Raw genomic sequence first — 20455 nt, 5'->3', positions numbered from 1 at the left:
CAAAGATTGAAATAGAACAATTGTCCGCCAGATGGAGCAAGTGTCTAATTTTTGACTGACTGCAACTGTATAATGATTGCTAATATGCATTACTGTGCATGACATCAATGAGCATGCTACTAGTGCATTGTGTGTACATATACCAAATGATTTGAAACGCATGTGTTCTCTTCGACTATTGTTTGAAATGTACAACCGTGTATTATTCTTCTAAAAGCAAATATCTGCTTGTGTGTTAGTGTGTGTGTGATGCGCAAAAGTATTGTGCTTAGTGCGTGAGATGACACCAGAAGTGACAGGTGCGTTTTTACAAAATCAGTAGTGCTCTCTTCCCTTCAAATTTCTTTTTTAATAAGAAAACGAAAGAAAAAAATGAGCCAATGTGTACAGCGATTTTAGTGTATAAAATATTAATTTGAGAATAAGTAGAAAATATGGCGAAGGACGAAGGCGATGACCTTTTACCTGACAAAGACGCTGCAAAGGGTTTTTATGCAAAATATGAACCTAAAGAAATTCTCGGAAGGTTTGTAAATTTACATTTTATCATTAGTCAATAATGACATAATTCCAATTGTTATTTATAAATCATATGATATAATTTATAAGACGCAATTTTATTAGAAAGCAATAATCGTTGACGACTATTCATGTTTAGAGCGTCAAACGTAAATGCATGTGAAACTAACCTTAAAATTATGTAATTGCAGAATTCAGAAGATATTCACAATCTTGACAATGTCATTCGCTTGTATTTAAAAAAAAACTAATTAACAAGTGGAATTGACAAATACTTTTAGAGTATAATTCTATTTTTTTTAATGTCTTTTTATTTTCTATAAATTTTTGATTTAGTTTTGTACAAATTTTATATACGATTGTCGCAAGTATTATTATACGGTTGAGGTCATGTTTTCAATTTCAATGTGACGATGACCAACAACACGGATTATTAATAAACTATATTTTCTTTTTTAATATATAAAGAGAGAAGAACGAGGGGCTTATTTTTTTCTTTATTAAAAATCAATTTACTTTATAGTAATTTTAACCTTGATATTGATTGAAATTTTTATTTGTCTATATTGTGAGGATAACAAAGAAAAATATAATAATCTTTCCGAAATGCTTTTTTATCGTCAGTCTTTGTTTATTAAGACGAGGAAATGTTGCTCTGTGATTAAAGATTACGCATGATTAATTTTGTATTCATTTGCAACATCGATGCGGTACTTTCTTTTCTCAACTACTGTTGATTAATTCGATCACGTAAATATAAAAAAATTTCGATTAAAAACTTTATAGTTCATGACCTTAAAAATGTTTTCAGAATAAAATACTGTTTTTTTTTTTTTGCGAAATGATTGTTTTTACCTATGGAATTTTTTCTATTTTATTGTTTTAAAATTTTATTTTACTTTTATTTACAGGGTTGCCACGGGTCAGGGAAACAGGGAATTCAGGGAAAAGTGAGGGAAAGTAGAATTGATCAGGGAAAAGTCAGGGACTTTTACTAAAAGTACTGGAAAAAATTAAATATTTATAAACATTTCTTATAAATTTTCTAATTTATTTATAAACCTTCATTTTCTTCTATCTCTGACAATAATTTATTTTAAATAACTTAATTCTATTGAAGAGCTGACAAAGTTATTTCTTATAAATCATTTAATGAATTATTTTTTTGAAAATTTTTAATTTCAATTCTGTTGAAATTAGTTTCAATTTAAAAAATTTTAAACACAATTCTTCGAAAGAATTCAACTAGGTATCTTTATAAATATTTAAAATTCTTTCTAGAAATTCAATTATTTTCAAAAATTTAAAAAAAAATTCTCGTCAACATTCTAATTATCTTTATAAATAGCAAAATTCGTAGCCGAAATTCAATTATGTATATTCATGAATTTTTATAAAATTCATTGTAAAATTCAATTATTTTCATAAATAACAATGTTTATCACAAGAATTCAAATACTTTCAAAATTAATAACATTCTTCGCAGAAATTCCATTATTTTCAAAAACTTTAAAAATACTTTATAAAAATTCAATTATTTTCATAAATATTAAAATTTCTCGAAAGAATTCAATTATTTTCAAAATTAATAACATTCTTCGCAGAAATTCAATTATTTTCAAAAACTTTAATAAAATTCTTTGTAAAAATTTAATTATTTTCAAACACTTTAATAAAATTCTGTGCAAAAATTCAATTATTTTCATAAATAACAATATCTCAAGAATTCAATTATTTTTAAAATTAATAACATTCTTCGCAGAAGTTCAATTATTTTTAAAAACTTTAATAAAATTCTATGTAAAAATTCAATTATTTTCATAAATAATAATATTTTTGCAGGTATTCAATTATTTTTAATAAAAAATTCCTCGACAAAATTCAATTATTTTCAGGAGTTTTAATAAAATTCATTACAAAATTCAATTATTTTCATAAATAATAGTATTCATGACGAGAATAATACAATTATTTTCAAAAGTAATAAAATCCAATTATTTTCAAAAAATTTAATAAAATTCATGGCAATCTTTCAATTATTTTCTAAAATTTTTCTTAATTTAATAATTTTTAATATTCTTTTTTAATAAAATTTCCTAAAAGCATTTAATTATTAAACAAAAATTTTGATAATATTCCAATTTTTTGAAACTTTTTTATAAAATTCTTCGCAATAATTCAATTATTTTCATAATTATAATAAAACTCGTTGCAAAATATCAATTTTTAATTTTAAGTTTAATCGAATTCCTCGAAAAATGTAATTATTTTTAAAAATGTTATTAAAATTCGTCCAAAGAATTCAATTATTTAAAAATTTGCTGATAAAATTATGTATAAGAATTCAATTATTCAATAAATTATCTATAATTGTATTTAAATAATTGAATTCTCGTAAAATTTTCTAATAAAAATTGATTTAAAAATTAATTTCAGTTAAAGTTTTAGATAATAATTTGGAGAAGTTACTAATAATTGCAATTTTTAGAAATAGAATAGAATAGAATATATTTTATATATTATAGAAATATAATATATAAAATATATATTATATATATATATTATAGAATAGAAATAATTGAATTTTGTAAAAGTTTCAAATTAAATTCTTTGAAAAACTGAGTTTTTCATACTTTTAATTAAAAATTCTGTGGAACTAATTTTTTTTCAAAAAGCTTAATCGAAATTTTTAAAAGTTATTTCAATTATTTATTTTCTAATGAGTATATTTAATTGAAGAATTTCTAAATAATCGAAATTTCGTAAAATTGAATTGTGAACAAATAAATTTGAAAATTCTCAAAAAAAAAACTTTTTCGAAAATTATTAAAAATAATTGTTTAAAGAAGAATTTTAGTTAAAAATTCTTGAAAATAATAATTCAATTAAAATGATGAAAATTGTTTTGAAGAAGTTACAGTAGCAATATTCTTATATTATAATATAAAAAAATATAAAAACCTTTAATTAATTTAAAAATGATGGCATCGATTGCTCCGAGTCAAAGACTCGGAGTGATCGATATCTTCATGTTTTATTATAATATTCTTATAAATAACTGAACATTTAATCATTTTTACAGTGAATCAGAATATTCTTTATGATCAGGGAAAAAGTGAAAATTTTGTCTGGAAATCAGGGGGAAAAAAATTCAATTTTTGTGGCAACCCTGATTTACAATTTATAATTTTTATCAGTAATTTTCGAATTCTTTTTTTATTTCAATGTTTTGCAGAGGAATTTCGTCGACAGTCCGAAGGTGCATAGAAAAAGAGACGGGTATTGAATATGCGGCGAAAATAATAGATATAAGTAACGAACCTCATGATGGCACAGATTTGCACACCATGAAAGATGCAACAATGCAAGAGGTGCATATTCTTCGTAGAGTTGCTGGTCATCCTTTCATAAGTAATTAAGAAAACTTTCTACTAATTATAAAAACAAAGAGAAATTAAAATATTACAAAGAAATAAATTATTTGTGTTTTTCTTTTCTTTTTTTTCAGTTGAATTACACGACGTATTTGAATCGAATACCTTTATTTTCTTGATATTTGAGCTTTGTAAAAATGGAGAGCTATTTGATTATCTGACGTCAGTTGTTACATTGTCAGAAAAGAAGACTCGTTATATCATGAGACAGGTATTTGAGGGAGTTCAACACGTGCATAATCAAGGAATTGCACATCGTGATTTAAAACCGGAAAATATTCTACTTGACGATAGTTTAAATGTCAAAATCACGGACTTTGGTTTTGCTAGAATTTTAGAACCTGGCGATAAACTTTTTGGTTAGTGACTTACATTATTAATTATTAATTATATTAATTATTATTATTAGCTGGCATAACTATACGCTCGTGAAATTTTAATCCCCCTTGTTAGATACATTCTTTTTTAAATTTAATGAAAATTAATTATTTTTTTAAAAAATTTAATTTTTTGAAATATACATCTTTAAAAATATTATTTCAAGACACAATTTTTAAAAGTAATAAAATTAAATTCTTTTAAATGTAAAATTTATTTTAATGAAATTTAAGAAAATTTCCTATTTTATGTTCCTAAAGTTTTTAACATTTAATTAAAGGATGTTATTTTTTTAACTCCTTTAAATTTGTATTTTTTTGCAAATAAATTATTTTTTATTAAAAAAATTAATTCTTATCTAAGTAAATATTTAATTTTAATTATTTTTCTTTCATGAATAGTAATTTTTGTAAAATATTTAAACAGAAGAAAAATTTCGTTCATTTGAAAGTTCAAAATTTTTTGGAAAATCCTATTTTTTCAATTTTTTAACATTATTTTAGGGAATTCAATTCAAAATTTAAAAAAATCACTTCTTAAGTGCAAAATTAATTACTATTGTTTATATATTTAAGTTTTAATATAATTCTTCGCAAGAATTCAATTATTTTAATATAAATAAAAATCTTCTTCGGAATAATACCATTATTTTTATAAATATTAAATTTTTTTTGCAAAAATTCAATAATTTTTAACATAATTTTAATAAAATTTCACAAAAGAATTCAAATATTTTCTAGAATTTTAATAAATCCTTCTAAACAATTCGATTATTTTTTTAAATAGTAAAGTCTTGTCTAAAAATCCAATTATTTCCAATAAAATTTAGCGAAAGAATTTAATTTTTTTCTTAATTCGTTATAAAATTTTTCAAAAGAATTAAATTATTTTCTAAATTCAATTATTTTTCTCTTTGCAGAAATTCAATTATTTTCAAAACAATTTTAATTGAATTCCTCCGAAGAATTCAATTCTTAAAAGAAATTTTAATATATTTTGAATAAATTTAATTATTTTTCTAAATTTTACTATTTAAAATCTTTGCAAAAATTCAATTATTTGCAATAAAATTTAGCGAAAGAATTAAATTTTTCTCAATTCTTCGCAAGAATTCAATCATTTTTATAAATAGTAAAATTCTTTGTAGGAATTAAATTATTTTTAATCCAATTTATATAAAATTGCGCGAAAGAATTTAATTATTTTAAAAAATTTCGATTATATTCAATTTTAACAAGAATTTTAAATTCTCTAAAAATCATTCAATTATTCTCCAAATATTAAAAAAAATTCTATATGAAAATTAAATTACTTTCAATGAAAATTTTTAAATTTATTCGTCAAAAAAATTAAAGGAATTCTTATTTTCAAAAAATAATAAAATTCTTCTGATGAATCCAATTATTTTGAATATACCTTCAATAATTTTTAGGAAAGGAAAGGAAAATAATATATTAATAATTTTTTTAAATAAACATTTAAATATTCTTATACTTTTACGGCTTTTAATATTTAATTATTTTTCAAAATTTTATTTTTTTTTTGAAATTAGTCAACGATAATTAAACTATTTAAATACACGAGTTTTTGTAAAATTTAATTATTTTACAAATTTTTAGTTACAATTCTTCAAGAAATGCAATAATGTTTAAAAATAATTTTTTTAAAGTGAGAAAATAAAATACTTGGAAAAATATAAAATTTATTTTAATGAAAGTTGAAAAATGTCCTTATTTTTCAATTTTTTAGTATTATTTTCAGGAATTCAGCTATTTTAAAAAAATTTTAATTACTTTTTTTACATTTTTTCAGAATTTCTGAATAAAATTTTTCAATTTTCATTAATATTTTTGTTTAATAAATATTTTATTTTATTAAATTTGATTTTAATTTGAATTTTATTTGAATTTTATTACCAAATGCAATTTTTTTTACACTTGAGATATTTATTTTTTTTAGTAGATGTTAATTTATATTTTCCATTTTAGTTTATTAATTTTTAAAGAATTTGAAACAAAAAATATATTTCATTCATTTTAAGTTTCAAAACCTTAGAGAAATCGATAATTTTAGAATTGTTTATTATTTTAATTTTCAAATATTTCAAATCTTCACAAATTTATTTCCTGGGGTTAATTAATTTTGTAACTTTCTAGATTTATGCGGAACTCCAGGATATCTAGCGCCAGAAGTTCTTAAATGTAATATGTTCGAAAATGCTGAGGGTTATACTAAAGAAGTGGATGTGTGAGTAAATTTTGAATCAAGTTTTATTTTAATTGCGAGAAAAATTTAATAATTTTATTTATCGGGAGGCTAAATTGTAGACGGTAAAATTTAATAAAATAGTTACATAATATTTAATATTATTTTAATTAAAAAGTGATATTTTTATACTTTTAGATGGGCTTGTGGAGTAATAATGTATACTTTATTGGTTGGTTGTCCACCTTTTTGGCATCGAAAGCAAATGGTTATGCTCAGGAATATTATGGAGGGCAAATTTTCGTTCACGTCTCCAGAATGGGCCGATATAACTGGTAAATATTTTTATTTTACATAATAACGACATTATAATAATAATAGTAATAAACTTCTAATTTCTTAATTTTGAACAAAATTCTAAAACTTCTATTTTTAATAAAGAATAATAAACTTCTCTTTACTGTTGAATAATAATTATAATATAATAATAATAGTGAAATAAAAATAGAAATAGAAATAATAAAGTTAAATGAAAGAGAAAACAATAAATTGAAATCATTAAAAATAATATTTTCTAAATTATCAAATAGAGAAAATCGATCAGTAAAAACTAAAAAAGAAGAAAGAAAGAAAATTACAATTTTCTCTGATTTGCAGACGCTCCAAAGGATTTAATTAGAAAATTGTTAGTTGTCGATCCAAAGAAGAGGATAACAATAAAGGAAGCTCTGGATCATTCGTTCTTCCACACAGTTGTGAGTGATTTATTTATTTATTTTTGTCACTGAAAATTAAGAAGGAATTTTTTTCCTCCAAATGCTTGTAAATAGAAAATATTTTTTTTACATAATAATTCGCAGTGCAAATTCATTAAATGCATGTTCATGGGGTAAATACTTTTTCGTTCGGTTCGAAGACAAAAAAAATATGTTGCACAATATTTTTTAAAACGTTTCTTTATTACACATCTCGAAAAAAACATTTCTCTGGCAATCGAAACTAACTGGAAAAAAAATCTTTTTTTTGTTGTAATAAGAAGAAGAAACAAATTTTACCTCTAAAATATGCATTCTCGCTTGATTGAAAGAAAATTTTTAAGTTATTTTAAGTTTGCTTAATTATTTTATACACATATAAATTACAGCTATGGGACCAAGACATCGCTCCCTTAAAGCGTTCTCTATCTTCTAATTCGAGACGTCTCAGTAGGATATCTCAATTAGCTTTGGTAAATTATTGTTTTACTTTGATAATTTCGTTTTTTTCTCTTCTGTGTCTCAAAAAGTTAAAAAGTATGTTTTTAATTAATTAATTTATAACTTACTTGATTTATTTAATTTATAACAATTAATTACTTTAATTTTAAATTTATAATTGATACCAATAACTTTCAATTTTAATTAATTGTTTTCTTGTTTTGTAATTTGTCTTTATTCGGAAAGTAACAACAACAATGTGTCTGTATAATTATTTGAAGTGTGAAACAAAAAACATTTTCTTTGCAATTAAAAAAAATCTGTATCGTGATTAATTAATTACATTCGATTCGTGTTTACCATCACTAATTAATTGTTGAACGACAAAAAAAAATGTTGTTTTGAGTGTGAAAAATTGGATTTTTGAAAATTTATTCTTCTTCGGAAGATGAGATGTCTTCTTTTTTTTAATATACATTTTTCTTATATTTTTTTTCGTTAATGTTATTTTACTATAACTGTTTTATTATTATTATTATAATTGTTCATATTATTATTCACATTATTATTTATTTCTTATAAATTATTTACTAATTTAATTTTTTTATTTGCTAATTTTTATTATTTCGGTGTTTTATTTAATTACTCTATTTAATTATTTATTTATCTGTTTAATATTTATTTTGTATTATGTAGATATTATTCACATTATTTGTTTTCTTTTATTTATTTTTGAATTTGATTTTTTATTTGTTAATTTTTATTATTTTATTTTTACTTCTTTTATTATTTTATTTACAGTTTTTATTATTTTATCATTATTTTTATTATTTTTATACAATTTTCCATTTACACTCTCATAATACTTATTATAACAAATGGGTTAAAAAAACTAATACATTTACGTGCGTTTTTTCAACTTTTTCCTGAATGTTAATACTTTTATTTTGTTTTTCATTTGTATTGTGCCACATACCTATTAATGTTAATTTATGCTTTATAAAAGGGGTCTGGATCTTCTAACCTTTTAAATAAATAATAAATACTGTACGAAATAAGCGAAAAAAGAACTGATTGACAGAAATGAAAAGAGAAAAAAAAATTTCGCAGCATTAAAAAAAAATGTAAAGCTTCGTGCTTCATTAAAAAGATAAAAATCAAACATAAATTTCTAATCTAATTTTCCCCCCAGATAAAAATCACATATATATTGATGTTTATTGATTTTACATGTTACTTTTACTTTCATATAGGAACTCAAGGCAAAATCATTTAATGCGAGGAAAAAATTTCAACTGGCAATTCTTTGCGTACGAGCGGTTATTCGCATTAAAAGATTGCACACAACTCCGGAGCCTCTTTCTATAAGTGTAGCATGTGACGATCCGTATCGAATCAAGGTTCTACGAAAGGTTTGTTCAATCCGAATTTTTGAGAAAAAAATTAATTATCAATAGTATTTTAATTTTCAATGTTTTTTCCAATTTTTTTTGAGATTTTTCCATTTTTTTGCAAATTAATTAAGAATTTTGTTTTTTTTCCCATTCAGGTAATTGATGGATGTGCATTCCGTGTCTACGGCCACTGGGTGAAAAAGGGAGAAGGACAAAATCGTGCTGCACTTTTCGAAAATACACCAAAGACAGACCTTAAACATTTGTACGTCACTAATTTGAGTAGATAGCCAATATTACAATGAAGCGAAGCTTATAGTTAAATTTTTTTTTCAAAGTACTTTATTTATAGTTATTAACTATATTTTTTCTTCTAGAGAATGTTTTTTAGTCATTTATGAAATTTGTCAGTATGTGAAAATGTAGGGAAAAAAAAGTAAAAATATTGTGTGATGAAGAGAAGGACACTATCGATTTTATCCATTGTTGATTAATCGATTGTTTAAAGTCCTTTTTATATACAGAGAGAATACAGAGAAATGTGATATTTTTCCGCTGGAATAATTGGTATATTTATATACTAATTTCGAAAAAAAAGAAAAAATTTTCAAAATATTCTAATTAGGTACAACTAAAAAATGTTGAAAAAAAATGTTTGTTAGCTAGTTTCTTTTAAAATTATACTGATGAATTCTCAAAAAATTCTTTCAAGTAGCTTTACAATGCTTCGATTTCCTTATAGATGTTTAAAAATAAACGTGAATATAATTATCGTGTGAATTTTTAATAAACAAAGAGAACTGGAAATTTTGTTTCAAAAAGCAATTCTTTTAATTGCCTTGGAACGAAATTATTCAAATATTGAATTGACTATTATTAAAATAAACATTTATTTTTTAAAAATAAATATTTCTTTTAAATAAACATTTATTTGTTATAAATAAATATTTATTTATTATAAACATTTATTTTTCGAAATTAATATTATGGTCCGAAGTAATATTTACTGTTTTTAATTAATGTCATTGATAATAAATTACTTCAATATTTATTCAGTTAATTGTCATTCAGTGTTAATTTCAATGGTGCTATAAATAATTAAAAAAAAAAAAAATTTTCTCTACTAATGAAATCAGTTGAAAAAGAATATTGTCAAATTGTAAGCAATTTACAATTCATGAGCCACAATTTTTGAATGTTCAAATGAAAGAAATTTGTTCAATTCGAAATATTTTCGTAAATTGTTGATTGTTATAAAAATTGAAAATCTAACGAAATATTTTCAAAATATTTGTAACAAAAATTAAAAACCTAACGAAATAGTTTCAATTCTAAATATTTGTAATAAAAATTAAAAACCTAACGAAATATTTTTAATTCAAAATATTTGTAATAAAAATTAAAAACCTAACGAAATATTTTTAATTCAAAATATTTGTAATAAAATTAAAAACCAAACGAAATATTTTAAAAAATTATTGAATTGTAATAAAAATTAAAAACCTAACGAAATATTTTCAGTTCTAAATATTTGTAATAAAAATTAAAAACCGAACGAAATATTTTTAAAACTAAATATTTTCATCAATTATAACATTATTATTTGTAATAAAATTTAAAAATCAAAATTCAACACTCAGAAACTTTATAATTAATTTTTGTTCCATGCGACGAAAAATTACAGTAAAAAATTTGAATTTGAAAAAATAAATAAATTTCCCTCATTTGAAAATTCAGAACTTTGTGAAAATTAAAATTCTCAATGTTTACAATAATTTTTGTGTACAAAATAAAATAATTAATATAAATGTACAATGCACTTAAAAATTTTTAATAGTTCAATAGAATCCTAATTGAAAATTGTTAAATTTCCTATTAAAATATTAACAAACAAACAAACAAAAAATATTGTAGGAAATTTTTTTGTAGTTTCTTTGTAGCGTTTTACAACGAAAATCGTGTTGTAAATATATATATTTGTAACTATATATTTATTGATTAAATAACTTAACAGTATGAAGAAATGTCACAACGAATGTTACTGCAAAATGTGTTAGTTATTTGTGCGCGCGCGTGTGTGTGTGTCTCTGTGTGTTTGTAGTTTCCATTTGTAGAAATAAGTAAAAAAAAAAAAAATATAAAATTAATCCGCGCCAATATTATAAAAAATATTTCAAATTTCAATTAGAATTCTCTCGTGTTTTTTGAAGAAATTTTTTCTAATGTTTTAATGAATATTCATAGATATTTTGACATTTTTCAAAGAGAAAAATTGAATAATAATTAAAAGCAAATGTGTAATTGTATTGAAAAAAGCCCAAATATTTTTGTTTGAAATACATTGTGTCACCAGAAGTTATGAAAAAAAGAAACAATAAAAATTGGATTTTTCATTAAATCTTGTTTTTATTAAGAGACATTTCCTTCGAGAAAAATGAAATTTAAATCTTTTTTTTCTATTGGAAGAAAATAATTCTAGAATTTAAAACTATATGGAATAGGAAATTTTCTGAATTATGAAAAAGAATCGTGATTTTTATTTAGTGATTCTTTTACATGGGGGCCACCACACCACCCCCATCAGAGAGTGTGTCAGTTAAAAAAAAAATAACATTTTAGAATAGTTGGCGCGTGCGCCATATGAAAAGATGCAATTTGATTGGTGAATTTTGTCAGATCCAATGGAGTAATCTGCATTGTGATTGGTGGAAAGCAAGTGCGATTTGAATTATCAGTGACCGCGCAGTTTTCGGAGACGTGGCAACGTCGCGGCATGCATGCATAGTAGAAGGATAAACGAGAGTGACGCCGCGCGAGCCGGAATTCTCGTCGGTTGCATTGTATATAATAAAGTGTATTAAACGTGGATTCTCACTAAAAGTGAATTTGACATTAGTGACTTATTAAAATTGATTGTTAAGAAAACGTGAAAGAAGAAAAATAACATCACACGCCCAGAGTGTATTGCATAGGCCTTCTCGCTCATTGGTCGATAAAGCCGAATGACGTGCTACGATTGGCTTATGACAGGGACCCAGACACGTGAATGCGAGGAGAAGCATGGATGGGTGGCTGCGTTGATGCGCAGTGGTTAACACACAAAATGTCTCTGCCACGCGCCAGATCGTTATAAACCGTCGTTATAAACGTCTCGGAACAGACGTTTATGTTCGGGATAGAGTCGCGTGTGTTTATTAATTGTGTTCCAAAGCAGCCAAAGAAAAAGGGGGACAACTTTAAAAGATTGATATCCCCTTTTTGAGAAAGCTAAACACCGTGGATAAAGTTGCAACTCCTATTGCTTATAAAGGTAAGGGAAAGAAGAGAGGTGTTTTTTTTTGTTGCTATCAAAGAGTTTTAAATTCCACCACACCCGTCACGAGGGACGATGGAGATTCATTTCTTTTGTCTTGTTTAAAATAGGTGGTTGCGTGGCGTGTTTTCCACCTTCACCAATCCCGTGTCCCTGTGACGTCACGACGCCGCTTTGAGCCCGCTTCGCATGTTGGTTGCACACTTGCGATATAGTGTTTCTCTTTTCGATCATCTCTCTATCTTGCTTACTCTTTGTTTGTCTCACTTTTGCTTGCTTTTGCCATCTCTTTTCAATGTGCCTGTCTCTTTTCTACTCCCTCTCTCTCTCTCTCTCTCCTTGTCGCTCTATCGCTCTCCTTGCTCGTTGACTTTTCACGACGATATTTGTAGGTTAGGCTATGTTCGGACCAGGTGGGGTGGAGTTCTCCCCCCACTTCGTCTCTCTTTTCTCCTTTTCGCGCAATATCCGCGAGATTTACAGGATTAGAGATTTTTTATCACCTTGACGGAGAGGCCCTCGTAACATGTAGTGGTAAACAATAACGCTTTGACGGTTTTTTGACACGGCACACAAAGTTTCCTGTTTTAACCTGTTTGAGTCCAATGTATTATGTCATCTTTCTAGGTGTTTCTAAAAGCTTTTTTGGAGTCAGTGACAGGCGAATAGAATTCTACTCAAATTTAGATAATTAAAGGAGTTGTTTTTTGAGAATAAGAGGGGAATAATTAAAGAAACGAGGCGAAAATGTAACAATGTGTAGCATTCAATTTAACCTTGATATTGCACCTTTTTAAATATTTTTCGAAACATGTTTAAACGTATATTACAAAGTGAAATGAAATGGCACACATTCAGTTGGCAAAAGTCAACAAAAAGTTGTGACCTAATGTCATCTGCTGCAATTGAAATCAGACATTCATTTGTTTATAAAATGTTGAAATTGAAATTTACCCAATTCGAGGTGCTTTTTTCTTAAATTATTAAATTAATAATTGTAGATAAAAATACATTACAACGTGTCAGTTGTACGATTCAATTTACAAATTTCATTCAGTTAATTTTTAAAAAAATTCTGAGAATATCCTCCACGTGAAGTGATAACGGAAATTAGAAAAATATAATCAGTCTCTAATTACTGTAGATTAGATGATTGTTTAGAGAAATTTGAGTAAGTTTTTGTCGCCTCAGTTTTTAATGTGCAAACATAACGGTGGTCCGAGTATCTAAAAAGTGATTCTAAAAATTCTCTTCTCTCAATAATTTCAATGTGAATATTGGAACAAATTTTTGTCCGTCCTTTCACTCGCTTTGAATTACAATATATAAGCAAACGCCTCTCTTTAAATTTTCAGCATGCTTATTTGTAACTCTTCAACACCCAACTTTTTAGCGTTATGTGTGTTTATGTATATATATATATATATATATATATATACGTTGTGCACCATATGTTGCGTAGGTTCGTGACTGGAACAAAAATAATGACACATTCCGCACATAATAATATAAAATAAGTTTAATGATCGGTTCTTTCTTTTTAAGGTGCTCGTATTTTGCAAATAATTATAATTTCAATATTCTATTAAATACAGTAACAAAAAAAAGGGGGAAAAAAGTTTTTCTTTCATTGAACGATAAACGCTCAACAGTAATTAATTTTTAATTAGTTCTTCAATAATTTCAAGTAAAATAGAAATGTTAGCAAAAAAAAAAAATAATAAAAATTACTTTGAAATTCGCATTTAAAAATGTAAAAAAAAAAGTTTCTCATTAATGTACGCTCAATTTTGCACTTTAGTCAACTGGATGTAGATGCAATGCATTCAGCATTCACTTTACGCGGTTTTCAGTTGAAGAAGGGAGTGAATTTAGCGCATGCTCTCTTTAGGCTGTATATTGTCATCGAGGGAAGGGGCTTTACTTTTATATGGATAGGGGAATATGGCATCACGGTTAGACTCAAGTGATTATCATCAATCAAAAACTTTTTTCCGTTGTAACTCGTTTTTTTCTTGTTGTTATTTTTGTTAATTTATTTAATAGGTATCATTTATTTAATAACTATAGTTTCATTATTAATTATAATTTATTTATTAGTTACAATTTATTTATTTAGCCCTGTAAATTTTATTTCCTTCCAAAAAAATCTATTTTGAGAATTTTGGGAATATTTTTGAAACAATCGTTAGTCGATTTAAAAAAAAAATAAATTTGTTTTCTTGCATTCTCAATTATTTTCACTTGATTATTGTGCGAGTTAAAGAAAAAAAAAATTGACACCAATACAATAAAATAATCAGGGTTAACACAGGTCAGAGAAATCAGGGAAAAGTCAGGGATTTATTATTATTGAATATCAAAAGGTTTCAATTTGAAATTTTTGAAAATCTTGATTCCAATGGAAAAATAATAATTAAATATTTATTTAAAAATGAAGTTATTGATGTTTTCGAATAATTTTTCAATTAAAGAAAATAAATTTGTAAATACATGTAATAGAAATTAATTTTTTTTGAGTATCTAATAATTTTTACAGTGAATCAAAATATTCTTTAGAGTCAGGGAAAAAGTTAAAATTTTGTCTGGAAATCAGGGGAAAAAAATTAAATTTTTGTGGCAACCCTGATAATCGACCTGAAAGTGATAATAAAAAAAAATATTCGTACGGCACTGATTGTTTTCGTTTTTGCATTCACACTGATGATTGTAACTCCAAACGATGAGACACACCCCTCGATTGGAGTTTCATTGTCTAATCTAAATTCGGAAAAAACAGGTTCTGACGAGTCGCAAAAGATAATTTTTTTCGCATGTTACTCAGCGAAAGACGATTTCTTTTTTAGAGGAAAAAAATCTTTATATTCGATGATATCCAATAATCATTGATATTAATGATTTTCAATTTACGTCTAATTTTCTTTCGCTATATATTCTCTGTGACTAATAGATTTTTTTCCGTGTCTAATCAGTTATACGTATTTGTGCAGATTACATAATAATTTTCAGCAAAAAAAAAGAATGTAGACTAACGTGTAAAAATTAAAAATAATAAAAAATCGAATTTTGTTAATAAATAAATTTAGAATGTAAAAATGGAGAAAAATATTCCAACAAATTTTTTTTTTCTTTTCCAGATTGTTCGTGTAATCAAGAAAAAGAAAGAGGGGAATTTTGGCTGACTTATCAAATAATTTGGACACAGTATTTTTTTTTTTTTTTGTTTTTTTCGTTGTTTCTCACTGGGAGTAAAATTAATCACAAGAAAGATTGAAAAAGATGAGCCTAGAAACTTTGTGTGAGGCTGCGCGCTATGTGGAGCAGCAGGAGAAGAAGAGAGAACGCCTCGCCAGCACCTCTTCCGAGCATTCCCTCGGCATTGCTCCCCACTACAACCATCACAATTCCGTTGAGCCACGTGGTAAGTGCTTGTGTGTCTCTCTCTCTTTCTCTATATATCCCACTGTTTTTATTTGAGCTGCTAAAGTGCCAGCAGATTTGAATCACACACATATATTCCTAAACTAAACAAACTTCAATCAATTTTAAAATGTAAGGTGTTTGCCTCACTTCAACACTCATTTATTATTTTTTATAAATTACAATTTCAAATTTTCTTATATAATTGAAAATATAATTATAGATTTCAGATATTCTTCATAGAAATTACTTTTCTTAATGGCAGAATATTAAATTGCACAATTAATTTTTCAATTAGGTTCAATTAAATTTCTTGTAATTATGAGAGAATCAGGCTTCGCACTCATTTACTAAAACCTACTATTTACTGCAGGAATTAAATTAATTTAGAGTAACATTTTCCAAAAAAATTTCGAAAAAATCAATTATTTGACAAAAATTTTTATACAATTCTTCACAATAATTCAATTACTACTTTCACTAATAATAACATTTTTCATGGAAATTCAACTTTTTAAATAAAATTTTTATTAAATTCTAAGCAAGAATTCAATTATTTTCATAAATAATAAAACTCATCGAAGAATTTCAATAACTTTTAGAAATTTTAATAATAATTCAATAATTCAATTATTCAATTAATTTCACAAATAAAGTTTTCCACAAGATTTCAACTATTTAAAATAAAATTTTCATAATATTTATTATATTTCGAAAAAATTAATTATTTAAGTCATTGTTTATAAAATTCTTATGAGAAATTCAATTCTTTTCAAAAATAACAAAAGTTTTCAAAGAATTTCAATTCATTTTAAAGATTATAAATAATAAATTTTTTCGTAGTAATTCAATTATTTTCAAAAATAATAAAATTCTTAAAAAAAATTCAATTATTTTAGAAAATTTTAATAAAATTCTTAGCAACTATACACTTATTTTCATAAATCATAAAATTCAACGCAGGATTTCAATTATTTTTAATACAATTTAAAAGAATATTGCTCAAAAAATGGAATTATTCTTAAAAATTTAATATCACTTCCTGGAAAAAATCAAATATTTAAAAAAATGTTTTTTTGAAATTCTTTGGAAGAATTCAATTATTTTCAAATATTTTAATAAAATTGTTGGAAAGAAATCAATTATTTTAAATACAATTTTAATTAAATTTTTTTGAAATAATCATGCTTTTTAGGAATTAAATTATTTTCAAATACATTTAGAAATTTTTCAAAACTATTTTAAATACAATTTTAATTTAATGTTTTTAAAATAATTCAAATTATTCTTTTAGATTTTAATAAAATTCTTCACAAGAATTCATTTATTTACATAAATAATTTTTCGAAAGAATTCAATTCTGTCGATAAATAGCAAAATTATTTCCGTAAATTCAATTTTTTTGAGGTATTTTAATAAAATTCTTTGCAAAATTCAATTATTTTTAAAAGTTATAAATTTCTTCTTGGAAATTCAATTATTTAAAAAAATTTTGATAAAGTCATTCGCAAGAATTCAATTATTTGGAGGCATTTTAATAAAATTCTTTGCAAAATTCAATTATTTTGAGGCATTTTAATAAAATTATTTGCAAAATTCAATTATTTTCATAAATAACATTATTCATCTCAAGAATTCAATATATTATTTTAAAAAGTAATAAATTTCTTCTTGGAAATTCAATTATTTTTTAAAATTCTAAAATTCTTCGCAAGAATTCAATTATTCTTAAAAGTAATAAATTTCTTCTTGGAAATTCAATTATTTTAAAAAATTCTAATAAAATCGTTCGCAAGAATTCAATTATTGTCATAAATAATAAAATTCTTTTTAGGAATTCAATTATTTTCAAAAAATTTAATAAAATACCACACAGACATTCAATTATTGTCAAAAATTTTAATAGAATTCTTTGTAAAATTTATATTATTTAAAAAACTTTTCGCAATTCAATGATTTTCAATATCTACTATTGAATAAAATTTCCAAACAAAATTCAATTATTTAAAAAATTTTTTGTTTATATCTTCGTAAGAATTCAATTCTTTTCAAGAATAATAAAGAAGTAAATATTTTTGATGAAAATTTGGAAAAAGTCAGGAAAATAAAATATAGAATATAGAATTTTTGTCAATTTTTTTTAATTGTCTTAAACGAGTTTTTTTGGTCGTCAAGTTTAATTTTTCGATAGCTACTTTTTTATTACTTTTTTTTTTAGTTTGAAAGTTACTTTTTGCTACTTTTTTAAAATTAATTATCGAGTGCGAAGTCTGGAGGATTAAAAAATTAACTATGGATAGTAAATTTCAAGTTTTAACAATCTTTCTAAATCTAAATTAGTTGAAAATACTCTGACTTTTAGCTATATAAAATTAATTATTACATTCTACTATTTTTGACATGATCATTATAAACATTAGCAGTTTTTCAGTAATTGACTTTTTTTGCTATACTTAATGAATTATTACAATCGATGTCAATTAGAAAAGTACACAAATTTTTCTACTTTCAACAATTTATCCAAATTTCTCGCTTAAAAGTGTGATGATTCAGTACTAAAATTAGTTAAAATCATTAGTGTCTGATTAATTAGACGAATGTTTTTTTTTTAAACAAGGGCAATAATTGTTGACGTAATCTCTACGTTAATAATAGTGAAATGAGACGTTTAAATTACTTTATCAATAAGGTCAACGAATTACCAAGTGCAACGTTTACATTTTACTATTTCTTGTTTCATTTATTCTGGAAAATTAATTACACTGTAAACCCAATCTAATCCTCAATCATTTTTATTTTCGATCGAAAAAAAAGATGTAATCTTTGGGGGAAAAAAAACAATATTGAAAATTGTCATCAAATGAAAAAAAACGGCGATTACATTTAATCAAATTTCCTCGTGCAAATTGTCATTCAGTAAAAATGTGTGTTCGATCGATAAGCTTTCTCGAGAGAGTACTAAATAAAAATTGGAACTAATTCATATTAATGTTGTGATTCGACAAGAAAATTGGATTTTTCATTCCCCCTTGTTTTGTATTAATGGTGAAAAATTGATGTGTTAATAATAAACAAAAGGATATATAATAAGAGAGAGAATCAGATAGGTTTCACTTTTGTTTGACGCTGTCAGTGAGAGACACTGATGTATACACACACTCTTCGCACGCGACTCCAAATTAGGTATGATTTTCCTTCATTCAGTGGTTCTCATTTTGATATTATATTTTTACGCAAATTCTTAAAATTTCTTTTACTGCTTTTCCACTTGCAAAACGGTGGGAAAACATTTTCGTTTTCTCTTGGTGAATTTAATTGCAATTTTGTGTTTTATGAATGTTAAAACAGTGTTGTTCGAATGTATCGACTATGAGAAAGAGAGGGAAAAAAACCAGCTTTCGCAATTTTCAGATTTCACCTATAAATGTGCTAAAAAAGATTGTGTCTCTCTAATTTTCTCTAATTCCATCGACGATTTACACTATTCCAACAGATTTGTGTTGTGCTGTCAACCGTGACATTCTTAGTCATCATCATCATCAGTTTAAAAGGCGCTTGCCGATAGTGATTATATTCATTCTCGAGAGAAGGGAAAAAATCCATTTAATTCTTCTTGACAAATTTCCTCTTCCCCTGTGAAAATATTTTTATAGCAACAAAATTTTTAGTAAAACCTCTATGGAGTTATAACTAATAATGGAGTAATAACTAATTGTTAGTAAAGTGCTAGATGACTCTTTACTTCAGCAATTAGGGAAAAAACTTATTAAATATCAGTAGAAGAAAAATAATTGTTCGTAAATTTATAACAATGAAAATAGTCAAATTTGACTCCAGTGGAACTTTGATTACCCGAAATAATTGCGGCAGGACCTGGTCAATAAAATTTCTTAATTTTTTTTTAGATAAATGAAAAAATATTTTGGGTTTAAGGTCGTAAAAAAGGGCCCGGACAAAGTGATTTTTAGTTCGGATAACAAAGATTTGGCAGGGTTGCCACAAATCTGGGGAAAGTCAGGGATTTTTATTAAAAGTACTGGAAAAAATTAAATTTTTACAATTTATAAGAAAATTCTGAATTTTTGTGTCTTTTTTGTTTGCCTCATAAACTATGAAAGTGACAAGAATTCTAATACAAACCCTTCAATTTTTTTTATTTTTGCCAATAATTTCTTTTTAAATAACTTAATTCTTAAAGAACTATCATAAAATTATTACTTAGAAATTATTTAATGAATAATTTTACTTACAACTTTCAAAATTAATTGGATTTCAAAAGAATTGCGTTTACAATTTTCATAAATAGATGAACTTCAAAGGATTCAATTTGAAATTTTAGAAAATATCAATTTTTAATGAATTTAAATAGAAATTTTAAGAACAAATTATTGCAGAAATTCAATTATTTTCAAAAGTAATAAAATTCTTTGCAGAAATTAGGTTTAAAAATTATAAAAAATTCTCGTCAAAATTTCAATTTTATCTTTATAAATAATAAGATTCTTCTCCGAAATGCAATTGTTTAAAAAAATTTTAATAAAATTCTACTATTTTCATAAAATTTTTCAAAAGAATTCTATTATTTAAACAAAATTT

General features: G+C 24.3%; 2 protein-coding genes across 3 annotated transcripts in view; both read left to right on the top strand.

Annotated features, from left to right (window-relative positions):
* The first annotated feature begins 45 nt into the window (after positions 1-45).
* Positions 46-10388, top strand: LOC122510724 (phosphorylase b kinase gamma catalytic chain, skeletal muscle/heart isoform). Of its 2 annotated transcripts, XM_043625566.1 has the most exons (9): positions 46-526; positions 3755-3930; positions 4028-4312; positions 6488-6578; positions 6735-6871; positions 7194-7291; positions 7681-7764; positions 8986-9144; positions 9282-10388. In XM_043625566.1, exons 1-9 carry the CDS (start codon positions 435-437, stop codon positions 9414-9416), a joined length of 1257 nt encoding a protein of 418 aa, XP_043481501.1. In that variant the 5' UTR covers positions 46-434; the 3' UTR covers positions 9417-10388. The 2 variants fall into 2 exon arrangements, with proteins under 2 accessions (XP_043481501.1, XP_043481502.1); XM_043625567.1 differs by lacking the exon at positions 7681-7764 and having other exon boundaries at positions 48-526.
* A 1496-nt stretch (positions 10389-11884) lies between these two features.
* Positions 11885-20455, top strand: part of LOC122510653 (histone-lysine N-methyltransferase trithorax-like) — a 109219-nt gene continuing 100648 nt past the window's right edge. The window contains exons 1-2 of the mRNA XM_043625431.1: positions 11885-12436; positions 15577-15860. Coding sequence (XP_043481366.1) covers positions 15719-15860 — 142 coding nt within the window. The 5' untranslated portion in view covers positions 11885-12436; positions 15577-15718. The remainder of the gene's footprint in view (positions 12437-15576; positions 15861-20455) is intronic.

This window comes from Leptopilina heterotoma, unplaced genomic scaffold (genome assembly GCF_015476425.1).
Source record: "Leptopilina heterotoma isolate Lh14 unplaced genomic scaffold, ASM1547642v1 Lhet_73, whole genome shotgun sequence".
NCBI lineage: Eukaryota > Metazoa > Arthropoda > Insecta > Hymenoptera > Figitidae > Leptopilina > Leptopilina heterotoma.
Note: the sequence above shows the minus strand (reverse complement) of the source record. Positions and strands in the feature narration are given on the sequence as shown.

What these genes read in the sequence shown, in the direction of transcription:
- LOC122510724 (XM_043625566.1), top strand. Translation starts at nt 435, where the DNA reads ATGGCGAAGGACGAAGGCGATGACCTTTTACCTGACAAAGACGCTGCA. An exon ending in TGCTGGTCATCCTTTCATAA is followed by an intron (nt 3,931 to 4,027) that starts GTAATTAAGAAA and finishes CTTTTTTTTCAG; the next exon opens with TTGAATTACACGACGTATTT. An exon ending in AGAATGGGCCGATATAACTG is followed by an intron (nt 6,872 to 7,193) that starts GTAAATATTTTT and finishes TCTGATTTGCAG; the next exon opens with ACGCTCCAAAGGATTTAATT.